The following is a 22,448-nucleotide window of genomic DNA, read 5'->3' as shown; positions in this document are numbered from 1 at the left end:
CCCGAAGTTTCCATGTCAAAAATAGTTTCCAGTATTTGAATGGAAAAAACGTAAAACAATTTAAAATATTCTATGTTCAGAAGTTATCTGACTTGATATCAGACAGCTGCATACTTAGGCTTTTGTGTTCACCACCTAACACACAGCTCAGTAGGAGAGAGTCTGCAAGGAACTCTGCTCCTATTCCAGCCCGTAAATTACTTGCTAAACTGCCATCAGTTGAAATAAGCTTCTATAAGAACATAAAGGGCTGACATCTCTGGTACCAGCAAAGTGCTTCAGAAATAGAAGACACGCCTGTAGTATTGCAGAGCACGTTGCAGGGATGGAGCCAGCTCAGGCACAGCACTACAGATGTACAGTACTACAGAGATCCCCTGTAACACGACAGAGGGTTGACCTATCAATTATATAACTTAATACTAATATTTAAAAGCATTTTCATCTCCAAAAGGCACTACAATATCTAAAGGACAAACTCCACTGACCTAATAAAGTAATTTAACAGCATTCAATGGTGTCACATTAAAAATGCTTCTGCAAACTAAATCAACAAAGAATTTTCAAATATCAGAGACAAGCCACTGCCATATCAAATAGGCAACCAGCTTCCTCTGGTGCCTTTCACACCAGGGAGCATTTTAACACCTAATGAATGTAGTTTTCTTATTAGTTACAGCTCCTAATGTCTAGTAGCTCTTTAAACAAGCAACATTTTGCTGATGCGAGGCAATAATTTATATTAATTTATGGTCTAGTACACATCGTGTACTTTACACATTTCACTTTGATATTTTTGGTATAACTTCTTCCCAGTTGCTTTCAAATATGTTAACATTTTTTAGAAGCACAGAAAAATAAGATGAAAGAAGAGAGCGATATTTTGGCGTATTTTCAAGTATACAGTTTTAACTAGTAGCTAACAAACTTCTACTGTTTTTTTATTAATACAGGCCATAAATATATGCCAAGATTGAGACTCACTATGGGTGAAGGCTTAAAAAAAAGAAACTCTCATTGAGGTGATCAGTGCTTCCATGAGAGCGCACAACAAACAAATGCCAAACGTTGCAATGTCAAAACCCAGCACTTCTGGCAGGACAGGTCTCAGTAAGCTTATTTTTTAACCAGTCTAAGGAAAACAGTACTTTTCCACCCGGCTTATATTCCTCTTGCAAAGTTTTATCCCTAAACTGTCACACTTTTTTGTTGTTTTGGTAACAGAAAATTCAGGTGCAGTGTTAGGAAAAGATACCACGTTTGCAAATCTCAGACCTGAGTCCAAGGCCCTGGGCTCCCTCTTGCTGAAGTCACCAAGCAAAGTTAACGGTGAGTACAGTTAGAAATTCAGTACTGAAAATCCATTGCAAAATTATGAGCTTTTTGTAACATCCTTATATTTTAGAATTGCAACAGCAGAAGCACTTTAAAACATAACATTACAACCTTTTTTTATTTAAAAAAATTATTTGGACACAATAGTTCTTTGCAGCCTGCTGACTCTGGAGTTAATAATTTTATATTGTACTGTGTTCAGGAGAGAGGTTCCTTACTCAGTGATCTGATAACTAGGAAAAAAAAAAGAAGAGTAACTATAAAGGACTCCTATTAAGTCTTATGGCTCTAGCAAGTATACTCACGTAACTCGTTTCCATTTTGAGGAAATTTGTTTTAATAAAGTCAGAGCAGCATATGGTACTAACATGTTTATTTTCCAAGTGGTAGGGACACTAACCAAAACCATCTGATGTTTCTTCCTAAGCCTCCTTGATCTGCTGCTGGATTGCAGCTTAGAATAAAGCATTACAAAAACAGAAGTGGGTAGAGGAATAAAAAAAAATAAAATCAGTAATTCAAAGTGTTTATTTAATGAGAGCGCAGCTCAGACTAGTTCCTATTTTGAACAGAAGTTCAAAAGTATTTATGATTGGAGATTTATTTCCAGAGACTATCAAATGTAGTCCAAAGCTAATCCCTCACAGACATTTTTTACTCTGCACACAGACAAAAAACAACCCCTTAATATCGTGTAATTAAAAGAGGAATTAAAGGAAGCTCAGAAGTGCTTAATAGATTTCTAGAGAAGCAAACAATCAGCACTAGGCATTATGAACAGGGTAAGAAAAGTGATTACCAGATCCATCCCCACCGAGCTGCACGAACAGCTTTCTCAGTTAGCTGACCCAGTGCTACGATTCCGTCAATAATAATTTTAAAGTATGCCTTGCTAAAAGTACGAAAGACGAAAAGTTTTCTAACCACATTTTCAGTGCTAAGCGCTAACAAACGAGGGGGGAGAGCAGGGAGCTGGGTCAGAGCTCGGAGGGCTGGGAAGAGCCGCCAGCCGCCCGGGTCCAGCGGCATTTCACAGGCAGCCCGGGCTCCTCTGGCGCAGCTGTAAAACACCCAGCCTGAGACCCGCTCCTGCACCGGGGCTCGCCCGCAGCTGTTCCCTGCCTCCCCCGCACGCCGTAATCTGACTCTTTGCCAGCAAGGACCTCTCTAACGAAGCCACAGGAGAGCAGCATAGGTGTATGGGGGGGACCCAGAGCCAGGCGCTTTCCAGCGGGTCTCCAGCCCCAGCGCAGGGCTCAGCCCGGCAGGGACGCGCTGCAGGGGCAGGCACCGCCGGGGAAAGGCACCGCCGGGGAAAGGCACCGCCGGGGAAAGGCACCGCCGGGGAAAGGCACCGCCGGGGAAAGGCACCGCCGGGGAAAGGCACCGCCGGGGAAAGGCACCGCCGGGGAAAGGCACCGCCGGGGAAAGGCACCGCCGGGGAAAGGCACCGCCGTGCCCAGCCCGGGGCTCCAGGGCGGGGATGCCGCTCCCCGGCTCCCCCCTCAGCCCCGCACGGCGGCTCCGGGGCCCGGCCCCTTCTCCCGTACTTGTTGCGGGCGCAGAGCGGCTCAGCCCGGCCCGCCACCCCGCGGGGACCCCCCGGCGCCGCCGCTGTCCCTGAGGGAGGCAGAGCCGCGCGGGGCAGGGAAGTTACTCACCGCGCCGCGCTCTCCTCCTCAGCCGCGCCCGCCCCGCCTCAAGGGAAGCAAACTCCGGGCGGCAGCACTTGCAGAACGTGTCTCGCCGGGCCGGGCCGGGCCGGCGCTCCCGCCTCCATCCCCCGCGGCGGGCGGCGGCGCGGCCCAAGTGACAGCGGCGCTCCGCCACTCCGGCGGGGCCGCGGGCGCGGGGCCGGGCGAGGCGCAGCCTATGGCAGCGGGGCCGGGGCGGGGCGGGGCGCGGCGGAGCCCCGGGCCGGGGTGTCCCCGCCGCTCGCCTGATCGGCGCTGCGGAGCCCGGAGCGGTGCGGGGCGCGGGCGGGGCCGGCGCGGAGGAGGGGCCGGGCCGGGCGGGGCGCTGCCCTCCCCTCCCCTCCCGGGGCTGCCCGCGGAGCGCTCCCCGCCCGCCCGAGCCCCGCGGCCGTGCCCGAGGAGCCAACCCCGGGCGGCTCCGTAACTGAGAGCCCCGGCGGCGCTCCCGCCTTCCCCGCACTCAATCACTTCCCCGCGCCCGCCTCCCCCGTCCTGTCGGAGGTGCACGGGGGTCTTGCCCCGTAGGGACCCCGCCGCCCCGCTCTCCTTTTGGCGGTGCCGCTAACACCGGGGCGGCAGGTGCCCGCGGGGAGTGGCGGGCCCGGCTCGCACCGCCCCGGCTCCGCCCGCCGGGGTCCTCGCCGGCCCCTGTGCCCGCCCCGCCCCGCCCGCCCTGCCGACAGCGGGGATGGCGCCGGCCTGCCCCTGAGGAGCGCGCCGGGGGACGGCGGGGGAGCCATGGAGGAGGACCCCGAGCTGGAGAGGTGAGGGACGAGCGGCAGCGCGGAGATCGGCCCGGCAGCGAGCGGCCTCCGCGGGGCCTGGCGCCGCTCAGGGCCCGGCAGCGCCTCCAGGCCCGGGCAGCTCCAGGCCGCGCGTGGGGCGGCTCCTCCTGGGCTGAACGGGCCCCGAGCCCCGCCGGGCTGTGCCCGCTGTCCCCGGACAGCCCCTCCTGCTCTGGGTCTGCGGGCAGGGTGCGCCCCGAGGGGAGCGCGGCCTGGAGCTGCGTCTGCCGCGGCTCCCCCACACAACTTCGGGTGCGGGCTGGTGTCGCTTAGAAACAACATTGGCAGGCCTTTGGTGGCTCAGTCCTCATCAGGTACAATCTGATGAGTTGTAAATAATAATAATAATAACAACTTAATTATTTAATTTAAATAATTAAATTATTTAAATTTAAATAATTTAAAAATATTATTTTAAATAATTTTAAATTATTTAAAATTTAAATAAATTTTAAATTTTATTTTTAAAATAAATTTTAAAAATCCCGGAACACCTTATTTTTTTTTAGGAATTTTAGTTTTCAGTGCTGGATATGTGCCTGTTGACCAGTTGTTAGAATTGCCGTGTTCTTGTATCAGAAAAAATACAAAATGCTTGGCAGTTGTTTTGTCAAAAATAAAATTGTTTGCTATTTGGCATTTTGTTGGGACCAGTCTTGCTGCAGGTTCTGAGTTGCAGTGCTCCCAAGCAAACACTGAGGAATAAAACATTGATACTCCAAGTAGGCCTCTCTCGGTTTTGTTTTAGGAATAGATTTTTGGTGTTTATATCACAAATGTTTTGCAGAATAATCCTATTTGTGTGATTGGAATTATATATATTTTTTTTTGGCAACCTTGTTTCTGGGTTGTTCACTTTCCTTATGGCTATTTAAAACAGTGAAGTGATGATCAGAAGATTTCTGAACTGTTCTCCTCATGGTTCTCTCCTTTAACTTTTAAGAAACCATACCTGGGAATGCTCATAGAAAATAACTTTTTTCTGTTTATATTTGGCAGGTATTTGAAATGTGCCAAAAGCAATAACACTGAGATAGTGGAAGGGCTAGAAAGCATAATGCTTTCTAAGAGGCTTTTAATTCTTGCTAAGCTACTTCTGCTCTCAGATCATCAGTTTAATAATTAAAGCTTCTTTCTGTGTATGCATGAATTGTTATTTTTACTAGTGCCATTGCAAGCTTAAGCCTTTTTCATTCTTGCAAGTCGAAACTATGCTGCTGTTCTTCCACACTGACTTCTGGTCTCTGTTGCCATGCTGGGCACCTGGGTTTCTCTGAACTCACCAGGTGTACCCAGCTGCTCCACAGTCACCTCCTGACTGATGCTCTTCTTCCAAGGAACTACATTCAAAGTTTTACCCTTCCTCGAAGGTTCAGTCCAGGTTGGGATTTGCTATTCCTGTTCAGTGGCAGCGTGGTAGATAATGAGGATGAAGCTCAGTGTCACTGATCAAAGGGTACACAGTAGGGTTTAGCTGTCTGGTGTCACCAATCCATGGCACTGTTCACCTCAGACTGTGTTTAGTCGGCCCTAAACACATTACAGCTACGATGTAGTGCACTTGGCAATGAGCTCTTTCTGCCCTGGATCCACCTGTCATCAGTTACTTTTTCATACCTTAGGTTTTCATAACAGCTCAATTTGGTAGTAGCACCCTGAATTCAGCTTGTGCTGTGTGCATTTAGAGGGTGTACTTTGGTGTTACTCACTCTAAATAACTTCCCTGTACAATCTTCAGTACAGAGCCCTTCCAGTCTCATACAGACCTTTCTTTGTCCTTTGGGTTACAGGCATTATGCCTTAGATTCATATTCAATAACTTATTGATCATATTCTCCTGTGAATACTGTAGCAATGGTAGTTCAGGCTTATAATTTTTAAGGGGTTTATAATATGGCTTTAACATGCAAATAATAGCATTTCTGTTCTGTAGCCACAGCATTAACCACTTTAGGAGGATTTTTAGTTTTTAAAAATGGGTTTATATGGAATATTTTGAGTAGTCTGTCTCTGAATTCAGGCTTGTCTTGAAATGCACCAGTCTTAAATAAAATCTTAAGGTTTTTGTACATGTGTTTTTTATCTAATTTACCATGAAGGAAAAAGAAATGTAATATTTTTGTGCCTGCTTTTTCAGGTCAGAAATGAATTTTGTGTCCCAGTATTCCAAAATGTGATCTGTTAAGTCGGTCGCCCTATTTTTTTTGTTACTATCTAAGGAGAAGTATTTTCATCTAGCTTCTTTTATTTTATCCTTACTGCCACATTTCCTGATATTATTTTTCAATTTTACCGTGTCTGACTCTCCCTTGATCTTGCTTTTGATGTTTTCCTCACTTTATTATGAAGTGAAGTTTTCTTAGAAAGCTGAGTACTAACTTATAAGTTCCTGTATGACTGTTGCATTCTGTGGATTTTAAACCTCTAAAAGGTGTAAATACCACAGATGTGTAAAACAGTAATATTTGCTACATTCTACTGAATTACATCCTCTGCTCTATCTCCCCCGATAGCCTTTGATAGAAGTATGAACTGAGATTTTCCCCTGTGAACTTGCTGTACATCAGTGAAGACCCTGAGCCCTAAGAGTCCATGTGATTCTTAATAAAATTCTAAATTATGTTAACATATAATTAATGGTATTGTGAAGTGATGACCCAAGAAGGAGGTGGGAAAAGTTGCAAATCAGCTAGTAGGAGCTGTTCGGTTTGTTTCTTCTGCAAGCACCCTTAAGTGCTTTTCCTAGTTTATTTCAACTAAATATACACTGAGGTACTATGGAGGTTGCCATTTCCATTCCTTTCTAAAAAATTAAAAATTTCTTCCCCCTCTGCTTTCTACAGTATTGTCATGGTGGTTCTCTGTGTTTGAAGCACAGAAGATGCATCGCTTCTCTTCAAATACAGAGGAAAAGGCTTTGTTATATTGTGTCCAAATTCTTTCATAATCCATTCTGTCTTTCAATAGCTACAAATATTTCACAACCTTGGATATCATACTTTATTGGAAGTGCCTGCCAAGCTTGTTTAGGGCATCATTTATTTGGTATTAAGTGTTTCCTAAGGAGATGCTGCTCTGAATCACAAAGAATGCTATAATTCCGTTACAAGAGTCCTGTAGTTGAGTTGAGAATCAATAATCTAATATTTTTACTGCACAAGCAGCTGAACTACACTTTTTAACAAGCAAGCTTTGTGCCTTGGAGAAAACTGATGGTTCTTACTATTGATTTGAACAGTTAAAGTCGAGTGTCAGGATTCAGTGTCCCATACTCTGAAATGGAGTGGTACGTTCTCTGCTCAGGCTGATGAGAGTATCAGCCCTGAAATGTACTCCAAATTCCAAATAGCTCTCACGAGACTGACAAGTAGAATACTTACTTACAGAACCTGCTCAGCAGAGAATGAGAGCATTCACATCCCTGATGTGGAATGTCTTTACCTTTGAACAAATGTAAGGAAGCTTGTGGCATTTTGTGCTTCTTTTCATTCTTGCTCTTGCACTCGTGGCCTAGGTTTTATTCCTGACTTCCATTTTCATCAGTTGTCTTAAGACTGAGATAGGACCAGCTCATGAGATTTAATTTTAAATAACTATCAGTGTCTTCAGTCACTTGTTTGACTAAAGGTCTTGATATTCATTATTCAGCTGTAATTGGAATACCAATATTCACGTCTATTTCTAGTCTCATGCACAGTTAAAAATAAGTTGTATAGATTGCATAAAACCGCTTTGAGAAAATTGATTTTTAAAATTGCTAATGGTTTTTCCTGAGCTTGCAGCTTGCTGTCAGGACCTAGAGTGCCTCAGGAAGTAGGCTTGTGATTTTTGCCAATTGCAGTGGAGGAGAAGCTTGGTCTTTGAGCCTTAATAGTAGTGGAATAGACTGCAAACAGTTATTAATGCTTTCACGAAGATGTGTTTTTTAAAGATGTTCCTTCTCTGACTGGGAGATGTTGGATATGAACACTGCCCTCCTACTCCAGATCTGTGCCCTTCTCTAGCTGACTGTGTGCTGTGAAGCAATTCCAGTAGATACATTTTCATTAGAGTTCTCATCAGGATCTTTAAAGAGATGGTAGCATGGGTGGAGATGGCAAAGTTTTATAGGTATGTGCTAGAAGCTCTCAGTGAGAACTACAGAGAGACCATGGGGAGAGCCCAGACATCACCCAGTCCTGGCTTCTCCCAGGCCCCTGCCAAGAATTACCAGCCCGTCAGAGCTCCATCTCCATGAGCCCAGAGGAGCATGGGGACACATTCAGTAGGTGGGAACTCACAATAAGGCCAGAGAGAAATGCCTGTCTTCTTTGGGCCCCACTCCACTCCAGGGCTCATCCAAGAGACAGCCTGGGCCTCCAGGCCTGATGCCCATCGAGACAAGTCAGTCTTGGAGCATCTTTGGGACTTTAGGGCATTGCTGCATAGGATTGTGGGAGGGGTTATGGGATGCAGAAGGAAAGCATTTTGTGATCACATATGGCATGTTGGGAGGAAAGGGTCAAAAATGGAAGATTTGGCAAGGAGGGAGTAGTTTTGCTCAAGTGATGTTGTGATGTTGCAGCTGGGAATACAAAGAATATCAGTGTAGGAGAACTTCACATATTAGGCTACTGCTGGTTATACTCTGGTTTGACAGAGCTGTAGAGATAACATAAATGTTATCAGAGGCTTAAGAGGCATTTTCACAGACAGACTTGAACCTCCTGCTGAGAGAGCGAGAGAGGTCAAAAACCCAAAGATGGTATAAAGTACAGCAAGGTGATGAACTGCACGTGTGCAAGGCCTTTGATAAACTGGGATGAGCAGTGGGCTCCCCTGGCCACTCCAATGAACTGAGCCTAACAGAGCCTATGTCCCTGTGTGTCCCTGCATATCCCTGCTGCACAGCCTTGTGAATGAGGTAAGGAAAGAAATCCACGCCCTGCATTTCAGCTGTGGCTTGGTGGTCACCCTGGTTACCTGTCTATGTTGATTCACTCGTGGCTTATTGTGGGATGTGTAGGGGAGAAACCAAAGGCAGAGAAAGCAGAAAGTTCAAGTGATTTGGGGAGAAGTGAGAGTGAGAAAATGAAGGAACAAGAGGATAAAAAGGTCTGGTCACATGTGTATAGGATGCTGGTTGGTACTCTTGTCTGGGTGTGCCCTGCATCCAATCTTTACAGTCTGTCCTGTCTTCCTGTTAAATTCCTTTCTCACTGTCTTGGGTGAAGGACTGTTTGAGGGGAGAGGCTGTGCATCTCAGTACTAGCAGCTTCAGTCAGATTGTGGGTCAGAGAGACCATGTGTCCATGGTGCCAGCAATTGGAACATGTGGAGGTTTGGATGCCAGCAGTTGGGCTTGGACCCTGGGCTGGAGGCCTGGGTGCTGGCAACAGGGGACATTTCATGGAGTGAGTAAAACCAAATGTTAGCCCCTGAAATGAGATTGGGGAGCATGTGTTTATCTGTGTTGTAGTACTGGAACAAGTACGGGGGTGTGAGGGACCATGTGGCTGCTGGTGAAGATCGAGCTGGAATAGCTGGTAAGTGGGTGGATAAGGAGAGAGCTGGAGCATGAGCTTGTATCTGTCTCCAGGAGCCAGGAGGAGCTATCTGTTGGGGCCACCAGGGAGTCCTGACCAGCTGCTGAGAGACTGTAGGGTCAGGGGTGAGATGTGTATGTGTGCCTGTGTGTCTCTGCAGGCAAGACTGAAGTTGGATATTGGGGGACCAGGGTGTCCCAGTCCAGCTCTGTGTGATGGTCTGTACTGACAGTGCGGTTTTGCTCAAGTTTTGGGGGCTCCCACACCCGGCTGGAGAGAAGAGCAGGATGAAGCTGTCGGCGTGAGCATGCTGTGTGTCTGTCTGTGATGCATGTGGCCAGCAGTTTTAAGTGCCTGGTGTGTGCATCTGCCTCCTAGGAGCTGATTTTCAGCCCTGCTACTGGCTGGACCTGGACATGGAGCTTTGACTGCCTGATCTCAGCTGTCAGATCCAGCGTCATACATCTTCTCCTGGCAGTCGTCTGTAATCACAAACCGTGGGTGGGCTCTGTAATAACATGGTGTTTTCATTGCCTGTAGCTATCAGACATACCTCTTTACTACCAATTATTCATTTTTTCAGTCTATCCATTTGACCTTTTGGAAAAAGATGATGAAGCTGTTCCCCTGAGTGAGGAACAGAAAATACTTCTCATTTTGCCTGGCTAGGAGCCTTTAACATTATTCTATTATTTTGACACATGCGTTTGTGATACTGGTTATTAAGATATATGCAATGGGAGCTTTGCCTGTAACCTTGGAATATATAGAGAGGAAAAGTGTAATCCCTCAGAAATGTAAATAGGTCTTGTACCATACTCCTGAAGATAAAAAATATCACTGCTTGCACCTTCATGTTACTGTAATTCTGCAGCTTGATTGCCCAAAAATAATTGCCACAGCAAGTTTTAAGTGGTGCTTGCTATAGAAGATATCAGAATGATGACAGAGTTCTTAAATGTGCCCCTGTTCCTAATTTTCCCTCCTATCAGTCCCCCAGCGTTTGGATGGTTCTCATGTGAAAGTTGCATGCTGCATTCCCTTTGCTCATGCTGCTGCCCTTAGAATTGAAGCTGGCAGCCACAGAACTGTTTGTATTGTAACCAAGCTGTAAAAATGAAGAGAGCGAGGAATGTGGAGTCCCACGAGGCCTCTAAAAGCAAATATAAAAAACTTGTTTGCATAGCTTTTGGCTTACTTGTGTAGAGGATATAAGTTCAGTGAGTGGAAACATTATTTCAGGCAGGATCTGGGCATTGCATTTCATTTGTCTGTGCAAGCTGAAAGGGCTTTGTAAAGGTACAGTGAATAAGGGCAATGTTGAAAGAACAGTATTAGGAAACAATGTTTGATAATAAAGGTGTGAGCCTAGAAGGCTGCTACAGTGGATACCAAGTCAGTCTGAGCTTTGATATAACAAAAAAAAGTCTCAAATACTTAAAGGCATATAATTCCTACCCAAGTTAATAGAATTGGTGTCACCATATTAATTTATTATGATGTTTTCCCTAAGACTGAATCATAGCTGTTTAAAATACCAATGTGTGTGTTTTATTAGTGCTTTGTAGCTCAGATTCCTTGGTTTCTTATTTCAATTATAAATGGTGACAGATTTTATAGTACAGTAATAATGACAGGCTTTTAATCTTTTAGTCAGGTTTCTTAAAAAGAGAATCACCAAGTTTGGTAACTGGTAATTAAAAGTCAGACACTTTCTTCCCCTCTTTCCTCACCTTTGTCTGGCACTGCTGTTTGAGGGCTCAGGGCAAGCTTCTATAGAAGCTGTGTGTTTGTGTCATCATCACTATAACCTAGCTCAGGATGCTCAGATAGCAAATTCTGGGTCTGGAGAAAAAGCAAATTTTGCTGTAATTTCACACAAAGTCGTGTGTATGCAGTATCTCTCACGTTCCGGTGCCATAGCCTGTGTTTTGCACCCTTTTTTTGGTGTTCTTGCAAGTAGCCATCCCACACCTGCCACTTCTCTCACCTGGGATGGCAGCAGTAGCTGGTGAGGTTGCTGATACTCTACTTGGCATCTTGGAGAAGGTATCTCCAACAGATGATGGCTTTCCTGGGAGATATTCCTTTTCCATGAGTGCTTGTGGTATGACGGGACACGCCACTTGTCCTCACAGGCAGAAGTATGCTTAAAAAGGGTTTGAAATGCTCCATGCCCTGTCCTTCATTCAGTGTTACAGTTTTTTATATTTGCAACAGCTTTAGTTGGTTTTAATATTTCAGAATATTTTTATTAATCTTGGTGCATGTGAATTTGATTTATCTTAACGTGATTTTGGTAGCTTCTTTTTTGCTTAATTCACTACAGTGAATAAAGCTATCTGTTTTATTTGCCTAAGTGCATAAAGTTCTTGTGTTCCACAAGTGGTGACCTTTTTATTTCTCTCTTATTTAGGAAGGCTGTGGAAGAGTTACTTAAAGAGGCAAAACGTGGGAGAACCAGAGCTGAAACAATGGGAGCTATGGGTTGGTAAGTTGTGCAAAGAGAAAATGAATGCTGATGCCAAAATAAATCTTATCTTTAATGTGTGACAGAAGTCTCTACCTTTTTATGTGTTTCATGTTTAAATAATTTGTTCATCCACCTATTAGTTTGGGCGAAAATTCCAGTCTAAATGAAAAAGAAGTTCAGGTAAATTCTATCTGTGTGAAATTGCTTGTCAGAATGTGTTGAAGACAAAGCAATTGGAAAATGTGGAATATGTTCTTAGAATAGATGGAATTGCAAAATTTGGGTTGGACTCTCACGAGTCTTCAAAATGCTGGTTGTCTTCATTGTGCGTGTACTTACATACTGGCTGCATGTTACTGGGTTAGACTCCGTTTTAAGTGAAAAGAATTCATAACCTGACAAAGTAACCTAAAACCTTATATTAATAAAACAAGAAACTATCCTTTAGTAGACAATTCATGTGTAAATCATAGCCAAAAATAAACTCAGTGAACTCAAAAGTATAATCCAGTTTTGGAAGAGGGTTACTTTTTAATAATAAAAAAACCATAAAACTGAGGGGTAGATTTGTATAGTAACTGGAAAAAAAATCAAAGTATTTTAATCTTAAATTAAATACAGCCTTAATTCTTCAATGCAGTATTCCAGATTTTACAGCTAGATTGTCATGGAATGTAATGCATATAATTGTAATTAGAGAAGTAATAACATGCTGAGGAGAGTCATTCATCATAAAATAATGTATATGACTTTGATAAGATGATATTGGATCTAGGGATGTTCACACAAGTAGTGCACCAGTTGACTTCACTAAATGCACTTGTAGACAAGGTTTGGCTTCCTCCATCAACAGTAGTAAGAGATAAGCCTGCACTGTTCATGAAGTTCTCAGCTCAGTTGTCTCTTTTGGTAGCTCTGAAGAGATTAAAATAGCATCTTGCTGAAAAAAAAAGTTACTCCTTTTATGTTTTCAAACAGGTTTGGGATTTTCTGTATGTTTTGCTCAGTATTTCTTCTAGGGATACAGTTCATACCCTTTCTGTTAAAACAGCTTAATTGGTTTAATCTCCCAGAGTGGCTCTAGCTGTACTGATGCACCGTGCTTTGACCCTGTCAGCCCGGCCAGGTAGCCCAGTGCATGTCATCAGCACCATGATGGGTGCATACGGTTACTGGCAATTTGCAAGTTGATTCCAGGTATGGAAACCAAAGATTTCTGCAGGGAGATAATCAGGTGTCCCTGTACAATTTTGCTGCCACTTGTGCAGTTTGGAATACCAGCCAGGAGAGTGTATGGGCATCTGCTCCTCAATGTGGCTCCTTCTTATTCTTGTTTGTAAGAGGGTAGTGGTTCTGTTCAGCTGGCTGTGATGATCAGCTCGGGATGCAGTTTGCTAAAGCCTGATGCCTGAGGCCTGCCAGGGAGTGGGATAGGCAAGGGTGGCCTGTTCTTCAGAGCAGTTGCAGATTAATGGTGTCTGGCTAGGCCAGGGTTCTGTTAAAGTTGTAGGGGGAAAGGACTGTCAAGAAGGCTTCAGGGGGATGAAGACTGTTGACATAGGGATTGGCAATGGTGATATCCTGAACTGAGGTTGTTGAAGTACTTCCGACTGCAGAGGTACATGTGAACAGCTGTACTGGGTCAAACAAAGGATCCATCTCTGCAATGCCCTTGTTCATCACTGGCCCATACCCAGTGCCTAGGAAGTGCTTTGCTGAATATCTTTGTTTCTGAATATGCTCAGTAGTACCTTCTTCAAGGTACTTCTTCTGCAGCTCAGGATATCATGCTCTTAGAGGTGATTTCTTTGTATGTAATGCATCTCCAGGGATTTTTACTTCACTGGATTTATCCTTTAGGAGAGTGGTAATAATCCCATTTGTGACAAATCTACTGCTGTAGGATTTGGCATAAGCTTGTATATGGCTGGCATGTCTGTCTGTAAGGAGAGTATGAAGCCCCCAAAGGCAATGAGCCCCCAAATGTTGAATGAGTCTTTGCTGTCAAGTTCTGCAGGCACAACCGACAGAACAGCAGCTACAAACTGCCACTGCTGTCACCTCTTTGATATTTTTCATGCCCTGTTAGGCTGTTCTGGTGCTTCTGAACTGGCCCAACAGCTAGGTGTTGCATACAGACGGAATGGAAGATATAATGGGTGAGATATTTGGAAGAAAACTTAACTGTGCTCAGTTGAGTACCACACTCCAGCAAAACGCTGTCAAGTATAACTGATCCCGAAGGGCTTCAGAGATTACATCCAGGACTGACATGTAACCTTGCAAGGTGTGAACTACTGAGAAGAAGGTAACTTCTGCCCAGAGCTCTGTGGATAGCAAATGAAATGAGCAGAAAAGTTAGTTCATGAAAATGTGTACTAGTAGATCAGATTGAGGAAATGATAACTGATAGAAGCAAAGACAAGGTTGTCACCAACTTGTCTAAAAGCACAGTTTTAACAGGTAAAACGCAAAACCTTCCTTCCTTGCCAAACTCAAAATGCTTGCAGGTGTGTTTCATGAGGACTTCTGGGATTCCTCAGCCCTTGTCAGAGGAGTCCTGGAGAAGAGATGCACAAACCCTGGAGACATCTAGTGTAAGGCCATCAGTCCTGCATTGGCACTGGACAGTTGAAGCAACTCAGCCTATGAAGAAAAGATTTGTTCTGCCATCTGTCTTTGGGTAAGGAGAAGCAGAGGCTATTACTGCTCATACTTCACTGATTCCAGTTTATGTTGCTCTCCAGCAGCTGTTCATTCTGGGAAATACATTTCTGGAGTCAGTGGCATTTGACAGAAGTTGGTCAAAGGGAGGTGTATGGAGAAGTGGCATTCCTGGGTGGGGTGACTATATTGTGCATACCATTACAAAAGAGTAGTGTCTCCTGGTGGATGTTGATGGCTGCAAACCTTAGCCAGCAAGCCTCTCAACACTGTTTTGGGACTGCTTTCAGGTTCAAGCCATTGCTCTGTTACTGTCCACGGCAATTAGTTCTCCATAGTTCAAGAACACTGTTTGGAACAGTTCCCCAAGCACCCCTGCCCAACCTTTTGCTGCCTCATCATTTGAGATAGATGGTCAGCTGTTTGCTGTAGCCTAAAATACAAGTATCCAAGCCACCTTAGCTGACAGGTACAGAAAAAAATGTACGAAGCAATCAACCTGCAACCCAGTCTCTCATACAAAGGCCGAGCCTTGAAATACAGGACAGCGTTGTTAGTGTTTCTTCCAGTCTGGGAATGTTTTGCTGTTTTTACATTGTCTTACAAGTTTAATGTGAATGACGTGGGCAGGTGCTGCAACCTTAGAGGCCAGTGGAAGAAAGACTTGGCCTTGTTTGGGACAAATAACCAGCAGGGAGATTGGCAGTGATTCTGGCCAAGAGTTTGTGCAGGAAGGGAAATTATCTGAGACTCTCTGGGCATGGAGCAACAGTCAGTATTGCCAGAAAGGTGCATGATTTCTTACTTGGTTAAGAATCTCAGCTCACTGGCCTCCATACTCTCAGGACTGCTCAGATAGGCAGTATATTGGTCCATGGTAATGAATCCAAGAAGTGCTGGGTATTCTTATTTGTAGATTTCATTGGGCAATGCAGTATTTCTAGTTCCTGCAGTGTTCTTTTTGTATGTACGCTGTGGCTGTGGTGATTCTTGTTGGGGGTCTCATGAATCCTTAAGATAACACATGATGTAGATCCTGCTGCTAATGAATCTGGCTCAAGCATTAGTGCAGCTAATCACAAATAAGGAAATATGTGAGAGAAGGGTAAGGAGGAGCCCATTTCTGAAGGTGCTTTAATGAGAACAGAGCAGAATCTGTGGCTGAATCCTAGTGATGATGCTGTGTGATGGTGGAATTTCTGACATGAGAAAAGACATCAGAGCAGCTGTCTGGAAGCTAACATTTGAAAGACCAGCTGGATCCAGAGTGAGAAGTTATGGACAAATAGTGTAAGAACATTTTAAATGGTTAGATAAATTTGTTTCATCAGAGCTTACTGGACATAGATGAAGTAGGATATTTGGGGGTTTCCATTGTGTCTAGTTAAAGCAAAAAATTCAGCTTCCCTGAAGTGTTTCTCTTTGTTCTGTGTACATAATTCATAGGCTTCTTTATAACAGTGAAGCTAGGTCCCATTTTAAGCTGTTGTTCTACTTTAACTAAGAACGGCAGTTAAAATGCCACAAAAGTTACTGTGTGAAAAAAGTTCTAGATGCCTTTTCTTCTGTTTTTTTTGATCTTCAAAGATGCTGATAACATGAGCTAAAGCCAAATTGAATGTAGCTTCTCATCTTACTTGAAAAGCTTATGTAAAGTAAGAACTGGAAAAGAGGATATTTTGGGATAGTTTGTTCAGCTCTGTACTGTAAGAGCAGATGAAATTACAACAAAAAAAATTTGGAAGCATTAAATTATTTTTAACTCTATTTTTTGTAAAGCAATCCTAAAATTGCTTTCATTCCTATAGATAGCTTTCTGTTCAATACCCAATCTGTTAGAAGTACAGCAGAATATGAAATGATGACGATGAGGATACCGGAACTGTGAAGTGCTGTGTTACATCTTGTCTTTGAATGAGTGTTGTGTGACCGTGCAGGAACACTGCAATGTGATTCCCCTCAGCTTTCTTTGGAATATGAGGAGGAGGAGAAACAGGGTCCAGATAGAGATTGAAAAGTAAATATGTTAAAATCTTGTAATCGGGGCACATCCTAAGTCAAGTTGTCACTGGAACAGACTGCCCAGAGAAGTTCTGGATGCCTCATCTCTGGAAGCATTCAAGACCAGGTTGGATGGAGCTCTGAGCAACCTGGTCTAGTGAAAGGTGTCACTGTCTACAGGGTTGGAACTTGATGGTCTTTAAGGTCCCTTCCGAACCAGATGATTCTATGATCCAACAAAGTCCTTCTAGCTGTACCTGGCTTCCAAGACTGTATTTCAAAGTTTTCAGTGTCCTCTGAGGCATCTTCTTTTAAGGTTCCCCTTGACAGGGTAACAGCATAGATTACTTGGTTTGGCAAAACACCCTGTAGCTGTTCCCACCCCCACTTCAGTCACTCTCCTATTGAAATATGGTATTTTCTATGGCAGTTTGGAAATAGTAGAAATGTACTTATCCATATGTTCATCCATAGTGAACTTTTTTTTTTGAAAGATGGGCTTTATTCTGTATGATAAGGCTGACTGTGCCAATCCTTTTTGGTGTGTCCAGGTACTCAGCAGAGACAAGACTGGAACATGGCACTGTGCTCTTGTGTCTTAAATGGTGTCAGCATGTTTTTACTGTTATGACCTTGTAGAGTACATTTCTGTGCTGAACTGCACTGGATGACAGGCACTGCTTGGAAATTCTGTGTTACTGCACAGTAGTTGACTTAAAGGGTCAAAAATAGGGTTAATATTGGACCTGTGTGCACAATGACTTTTTTTTTTCTCAGAAGGCATTATCATTGTCAAAATGCAATGCAGGCATTGTCTTGGTTATTGCATAGTGGAGAGATTTTTGGGGGCTGTGAGATTTATTTGTGGAGGGAGGCAAGATTCCGTTGGTGAAAATAGCTTGGTCTAGCTTTTGGAGCACACAGAGAAAAAGTGAACCTTTAAATGGGTGAATACTCTGGTACAGAACTGGAGTCTGGTAAACAGGATGGCTCTAGCACTGCACTTTGTGTACTTGCCTCATATATGCCTGCAGCCCTGCTTGGGGCACATTTCGATTCAGAACTTAATGTTCTTTTAACTTGCCTGGGTTTTGCTGGTTGGTTGGTTTGTTTTAAAGCAAAGCTGCTCAGATCAGTTCTGTGGCACACGGCAGTACTGAGTTCCACCGTGCCCAGGCTGAGATTGTCTCCCAACCCTTCAGAACTCACCTGAGGACAAACCTGTTTGTGAATTGAGCACTGCAGGATCAGACCCTGCATCAAACACAAGGCTGGTCTTTGGAGGTGTCAGTTTCCTCACCATTAGAGATGCTCTCAAAGATATCAGTGGGTTCATACAGTTCACTTTTAATCTTCACAGTTCCATGTATACCATGGCTATATGTAAACCTGTGCTCTGTGCGTGCATGTGACATGGCATATGCCATACATCTTGTTTGCTTTAACATTTAAAGGCAGGATTTGCTTTGTTGAAGTCTGAAGTCAATAAAAGTGAGAACTAATGTTTTTCTTCAATGTCACGACTTATTGCTGCTCCATGAAAGTCTAGTGGCTCACTTTAATCACAGTATGATGATAAACTAATGGCATCTCTTAGCTGACTCTCAAGTCTAGCATTTCTCATCAGTTTTCAATCTTAGTATAGCTCAGGCAGCACTCATAGTGTCAAAAAGAAATAAATGCTTCAGCCAGATAGATTTATTTAGGGCAGATTGACTGCGTCACTCTAGCATTATATATATATTAGTGCTTAAATTGGTGCATTAGCTCTTAAGAAAAAGCAAGAGGAAGAACAAATGTGAAATACATTTTGCCTGGATGAAGCCTAAAGAAGGCTGCCCTCCTTGGTAGGAAATGTTGAGGTACAATAGTTTAATGCACTCATAAGACACACTTTAGAAGGACTTTAATGTTGGCTGGTTTCTGTTATGTCTTGAATGTAACCTGTGCCATGACTTGTTCAGCACCATGTTCATTGGTGGTCTAGCTTGAAACAGAAACCCTGTTCTACTGACATTTATTAGCCTCATGTTTTCACTCAGTAATACAATTAATGGATAAATAGTTTCTCCAATTTACAAAAGAGTTATACTAGATTAAAGATCTTATTTATTTTAAACCAACCAGGATCTGAGAAAAACAATGTAGATTTATGTGAAGGAAGTTTAGAAAATTCTATGCAGTAGAAGTGTATCAGAAAATACGTAGTGGAAATAAAACAGTGTGGCTGTATAATTCTAAAATTGCTGTCCTAAGTTCTTAAAGGATTTAGGAACAAGAACAATTACCAGGAATCCTTAGTAGGCAGACCTGAAGCAAAATACCATGGTAAATTCCATGTCCAGTGAAGTCATGAAGTATGCTTAATAATCATACATGATCTTTGTTGCAGTTGGCTTGTTGTTCTGATAGCTCTGATGGTTTAGAGGTGCCAAAGGTTTTTGAGTAGTTAGGGTATCATTTCTACACTTACACAAAATATTCAAGTAGAATAGATGATCTTAACATTGTGGTGTTAGGATTCCATGACTCTGTGGTTGATTCAGTAAGTGGCTGTGATCTATGACAGCTCTGATTTTTTCACAGCAATCCCGTAACTTGTCTCAAAATGTCAAGACAAAAACCACAGTGACTCCAACTATAAATGAAGTCTTCAGAGTGATTTCTGCTTTCTGTAGGAACATATTTAAACTTGTTTTTTCTTATTCATTCTTTAAGAGATGATAAATTGTGGATGAGTACAGCTAATACCAACAAGATAAATGAAATTTACAATACTTGTTTCCTAAAACTAGCTGATAAATTATGTGCAAAAGTGTTAAGCTGTGAGAGGAGAAAGTAAAAAAAAAAAAAAAAAAGGAAAATAGTTGGATAAGTATCTTTACTGTTTAAGAAAAAGGAATAAAATACTTTGGTGGTTGTTAAGTATAAGTTTAAATTGGTATGTCTCATGTAAATGTTTATGCCACAGCTATTTGGGTTCTTCATGCGCTTGTATCTTACCAAATATTGCAGTTACTAGATAATGCTGACTTTAGAAGATTGTGATCTCTGGAAGCCATTCTGATTTGACTTAGAATGTGTTACTAAATGTTTGATTTCAGAATACCTGAGTTAGGCACCATCAACCTTAAAATATATTGTCATCCTTTGCTTCCCCCTCCACACACTACCTTGTGAAAGTCATGTGGATTTTGACTGTGTTGAAGTAAAATAATTTTCTTCCTCTAAAGAGTAAGACAAAAGGAGAATGGAGATGATCTGGAACTTATTTTTCTGTACTGAAAGTTTACACTAGGTGGCATGCAAGGAAAGCCGAAATCACAAACCTGTCTTAAAATCACTGAAGTTAAAATCTCAGACTTGTTTTGGGACATTTTTGCCTTCTCTTTTGATCATTTTTAAATATCTTTACAGGTTGAAATGTCCTCTTGCTGGTACGAATAAAAGATTTCTTATTAATACCATCAAAAACACGTTGCCATCTCAAAAAGAGCAAGAACAAGAGCGTGAGCAAAAGGAAGACGATAAGGAGTCTGAGCCAAATAAAAGCAGGAAAGAAGAAAAACCAAAGAAGCGCAGAATTCACCCATATACACCCAGCTTTCAGTCCAGAAGGAGGGTCAGCTACTCTCCTCCAAGGCACCAAAGCAGGAACCAGCACACAAAGGATAAACGTGAAAAGCGATCAAGCAAGCGATGAGGAGAGTGACAAGTATGTGTTGTTACAAATCAGGAATGTCATTAAGTGTAGGAAAGCAGGGGTGTCTCAGTTTTTAAAGAGGAGTTGGTGTTCAAACTTGGGTTTTGAACCAAGTTGCCTGTGTGAGAAGTAACCTTGAGGTAGCTTTAGAAACTTTTCTTTGGGACCTTTAAGAGAAAAGCAAAGTACAGCATAAAATTTTCAGTTGTTTTAGAACAGACATTCCCTTTACTCCATTCCTCTCTTCCTCCTCTGTCTAAGCTTAGGGTCTTGGTGATGGAGCGTGATACATGTGTCACTGTCTAATACAAATCATTTAGTCATGTCACTCTTTTGGAAATAAATTTAAATGAAGCAGAATTCTATTTATTGTGTGAAGTTTGCAGAACTTCTTTGCTGCTAACCAATAAAGAAGTTTTGCTTATTTGGGTTAGAATCTAGAAGAAGAGAAAGTTGGTCAGTGCCTGGCCAAGCATATGCATTTTGTATAGAATATAAGAGATTGCTTTCTTTAATATAAAAAGAAAAAAATTAAAATAGGCAATGCTGGTTTTGCTTTCCAGGAGGGACTGCTGGGAAATACTGATTTCGCTTGTTAATTCACAAACCTATCATAGATAACAGTAAACCCTAAAAAGCTGCAACTGCAATAATTGTCTCTGTTTAGACTTCCCTCTGTAAGGAAATAGTTGGAACAGTCTGTTGTCACGGTGCTTTCAAAACAAACCCTGAAGACAAAATTTTCATGTTTTCTGTCTACTGCTAGAAAGTTTCCAGGAAAATATGTAATACTAGAAATACAGAGGTGATGCTTAAACTGTCAAATGCTCACTTTCCAAGCCTATGTGACAATTCTGTAGTGGTACAGTTCTTAAACTTATGCCTGTGAGCACAAATGATACACATTGGCATCTTCTATATCTCAGTCCTGTTTGTGTTACATTAACAAACTTCTGCGTGAAATATTTTGTATTTTACTGTTCTCAGAAATAATTGTTTTCAACATAGGTTTGTTTTTGAGTGTGTTGACAATAAAATCGACAAATGTTCATTGAAAGTGCCCTGTGGAATTAATGCTTTTAATGGGTTTCTTAAGTGGGATGTGCCTCTCTGAGGGAGAGGAGGAGCGGGGCTCCACGGCCCGTCCGTGTTGAGTCAGAGCAGGAGTGCCACCTATAGGCGTGTGAGCGCCTCGCCTCTGCCCCTGCCTGCCTCTGGAGAGCTCCTGCCTCCGTGTCCCTCCTGCCACATGGGAGGGACAGCGTGGTCTGCTCTGGCTGGGCTTTGGTGCATCAGCTGGGAATTGCTCTTCTCAGTAATGGGAAGGACTGGTGCTGAGCCCTCTGGAGACTGCCAGGGTCAGCATATCCCATGAAATGGGATATTTTGACATTTCCCCAGAGGAGTTATGCACAGGTCCTCTATTTCCCTGAAAGACCAAGAGCACTAAAACAGAACTCTCAGCCTTTCAGAAAATTTACAGTTATTTAAGGGAGGTCAATTATAAAGTAGTATCTTTGGAGAATATAAGGACTGTCTTCAGTTTAAATAAACATGATGTTTGCAGTCCTTATTTTGCTGATTGCTGTTGTGCACTCCTTAATAATTCTGCTTGGAAGAACAGCAGCTATAATATGGTCTGAGGTCTGCTGCAGTGACAATGCTGAATGGATGTGACTTTGAAGCAGAGAATTCATCTCACCATAAGTCAGGATTTGGACTGGAGAGGTTCCACAGAACAAATTTTTGTGAATTCTTGCTGGTCTGGCTTGTGCTGGTATATGTTGTCCTGAGAGCTTTCAGGTCTCAGGCCTTCAAACACCACTTTGGGATAAGGGCTGTTGTTGATGCTGTATTAATTTATGCCAGGCTTTTAGATAGGGAAACTGATTAGAACATCCTCTCAGAATTAGTCTGGATTGTTGATAATGCTTACATACTGTAAATGCTCAGCTAAAGGATCCAACATGACCTGCACTGCTAACTGGAGAAAGCTTTTCATGTGTGGTAGTAGGTTCAGATTTAATTCCATATTTTTCTGACTTACAGAATACACACAATTTATTAATCTTGTATTGGTTAACTCCATGCTGTCTTTTGTAAGTGTACTTAATAAAAACAAAATCCTCTGCTGCTCATTAACTGTTCTTAAGGCAACTCTTTATAGAATCACAGAATGGGTAAACTTGGAAGGGAGCACAGTGATTACTTTTTTAATAAGAATTTGGGAACACAAAGCCAGTTTTGTATTTTGTCTGCAGTTGCTCA

The 22,448-nt window shown here is 42.9% G+C and overlaps 2 protein-coding genes across 7 annotated transcripts in view; one reads left to right on the top strand and one right to left on the bottom strand.

The window, feature by feature from the left end:
- Positions 1-3,235, bottom strand: part of LNX2 (ligand of numb-protein X 2) — a 58,881-nt gene extending 55,646 nt beyond the window's left edge. For all 6 annotated transcript variants that reach the window (XM_083855662.1, XM_083855666.1, XM_083855665.1 and 3 more), the window contains exon 1: positions 2,997-3,235. The gene's annotated coding sequence lies outside the window, so the exon portion shown is untranslated. The remainder of the gene's footprint in view (positions 1-2,996) is intronic.
- Positions 3,236-3,680: 445 nt separating this feature from the next.
- On the top strand, positions 3,681-21,237 carry POLR1D (RNA polymerase I and III subunit D). The gene is made up of 3 exons (XM_083855672.1): positions 3,681-3,793; positions 11,756-11,830; positions 19,895-21,237. Exons 1-3 carry the CDS (start codon positions 3,768-3,770, stop codon positions 20,178-20,180), a joined length of 387 nt encoding a protein of 128 aa, XP_083711798.1. The 5' UTR covers positions 3,681-3,767; the 3' UTR covers positions 20,181-21,237.
- The last annotated feature ends 1,211 nt before the right edge of the window (positions 21,238-22,448 follow it).

This window comes from Zosterops lateralis, assembly GCF_965231275.1.
Source record: "Zosterops lateralis genome assembly, chromosome: 2".
In the NCBI taxonomy this organism is placed as follows: Eukaryota; Metazoa; Chordata; class Aves; order Passeriformes; family Zosteropidae; genus Zosterops; species Zosterops lateralis.
Note: the sequence above shows the minus strand (reverse complement) of the source record. Positions and strands in the feature narration are given on the sequence as shown.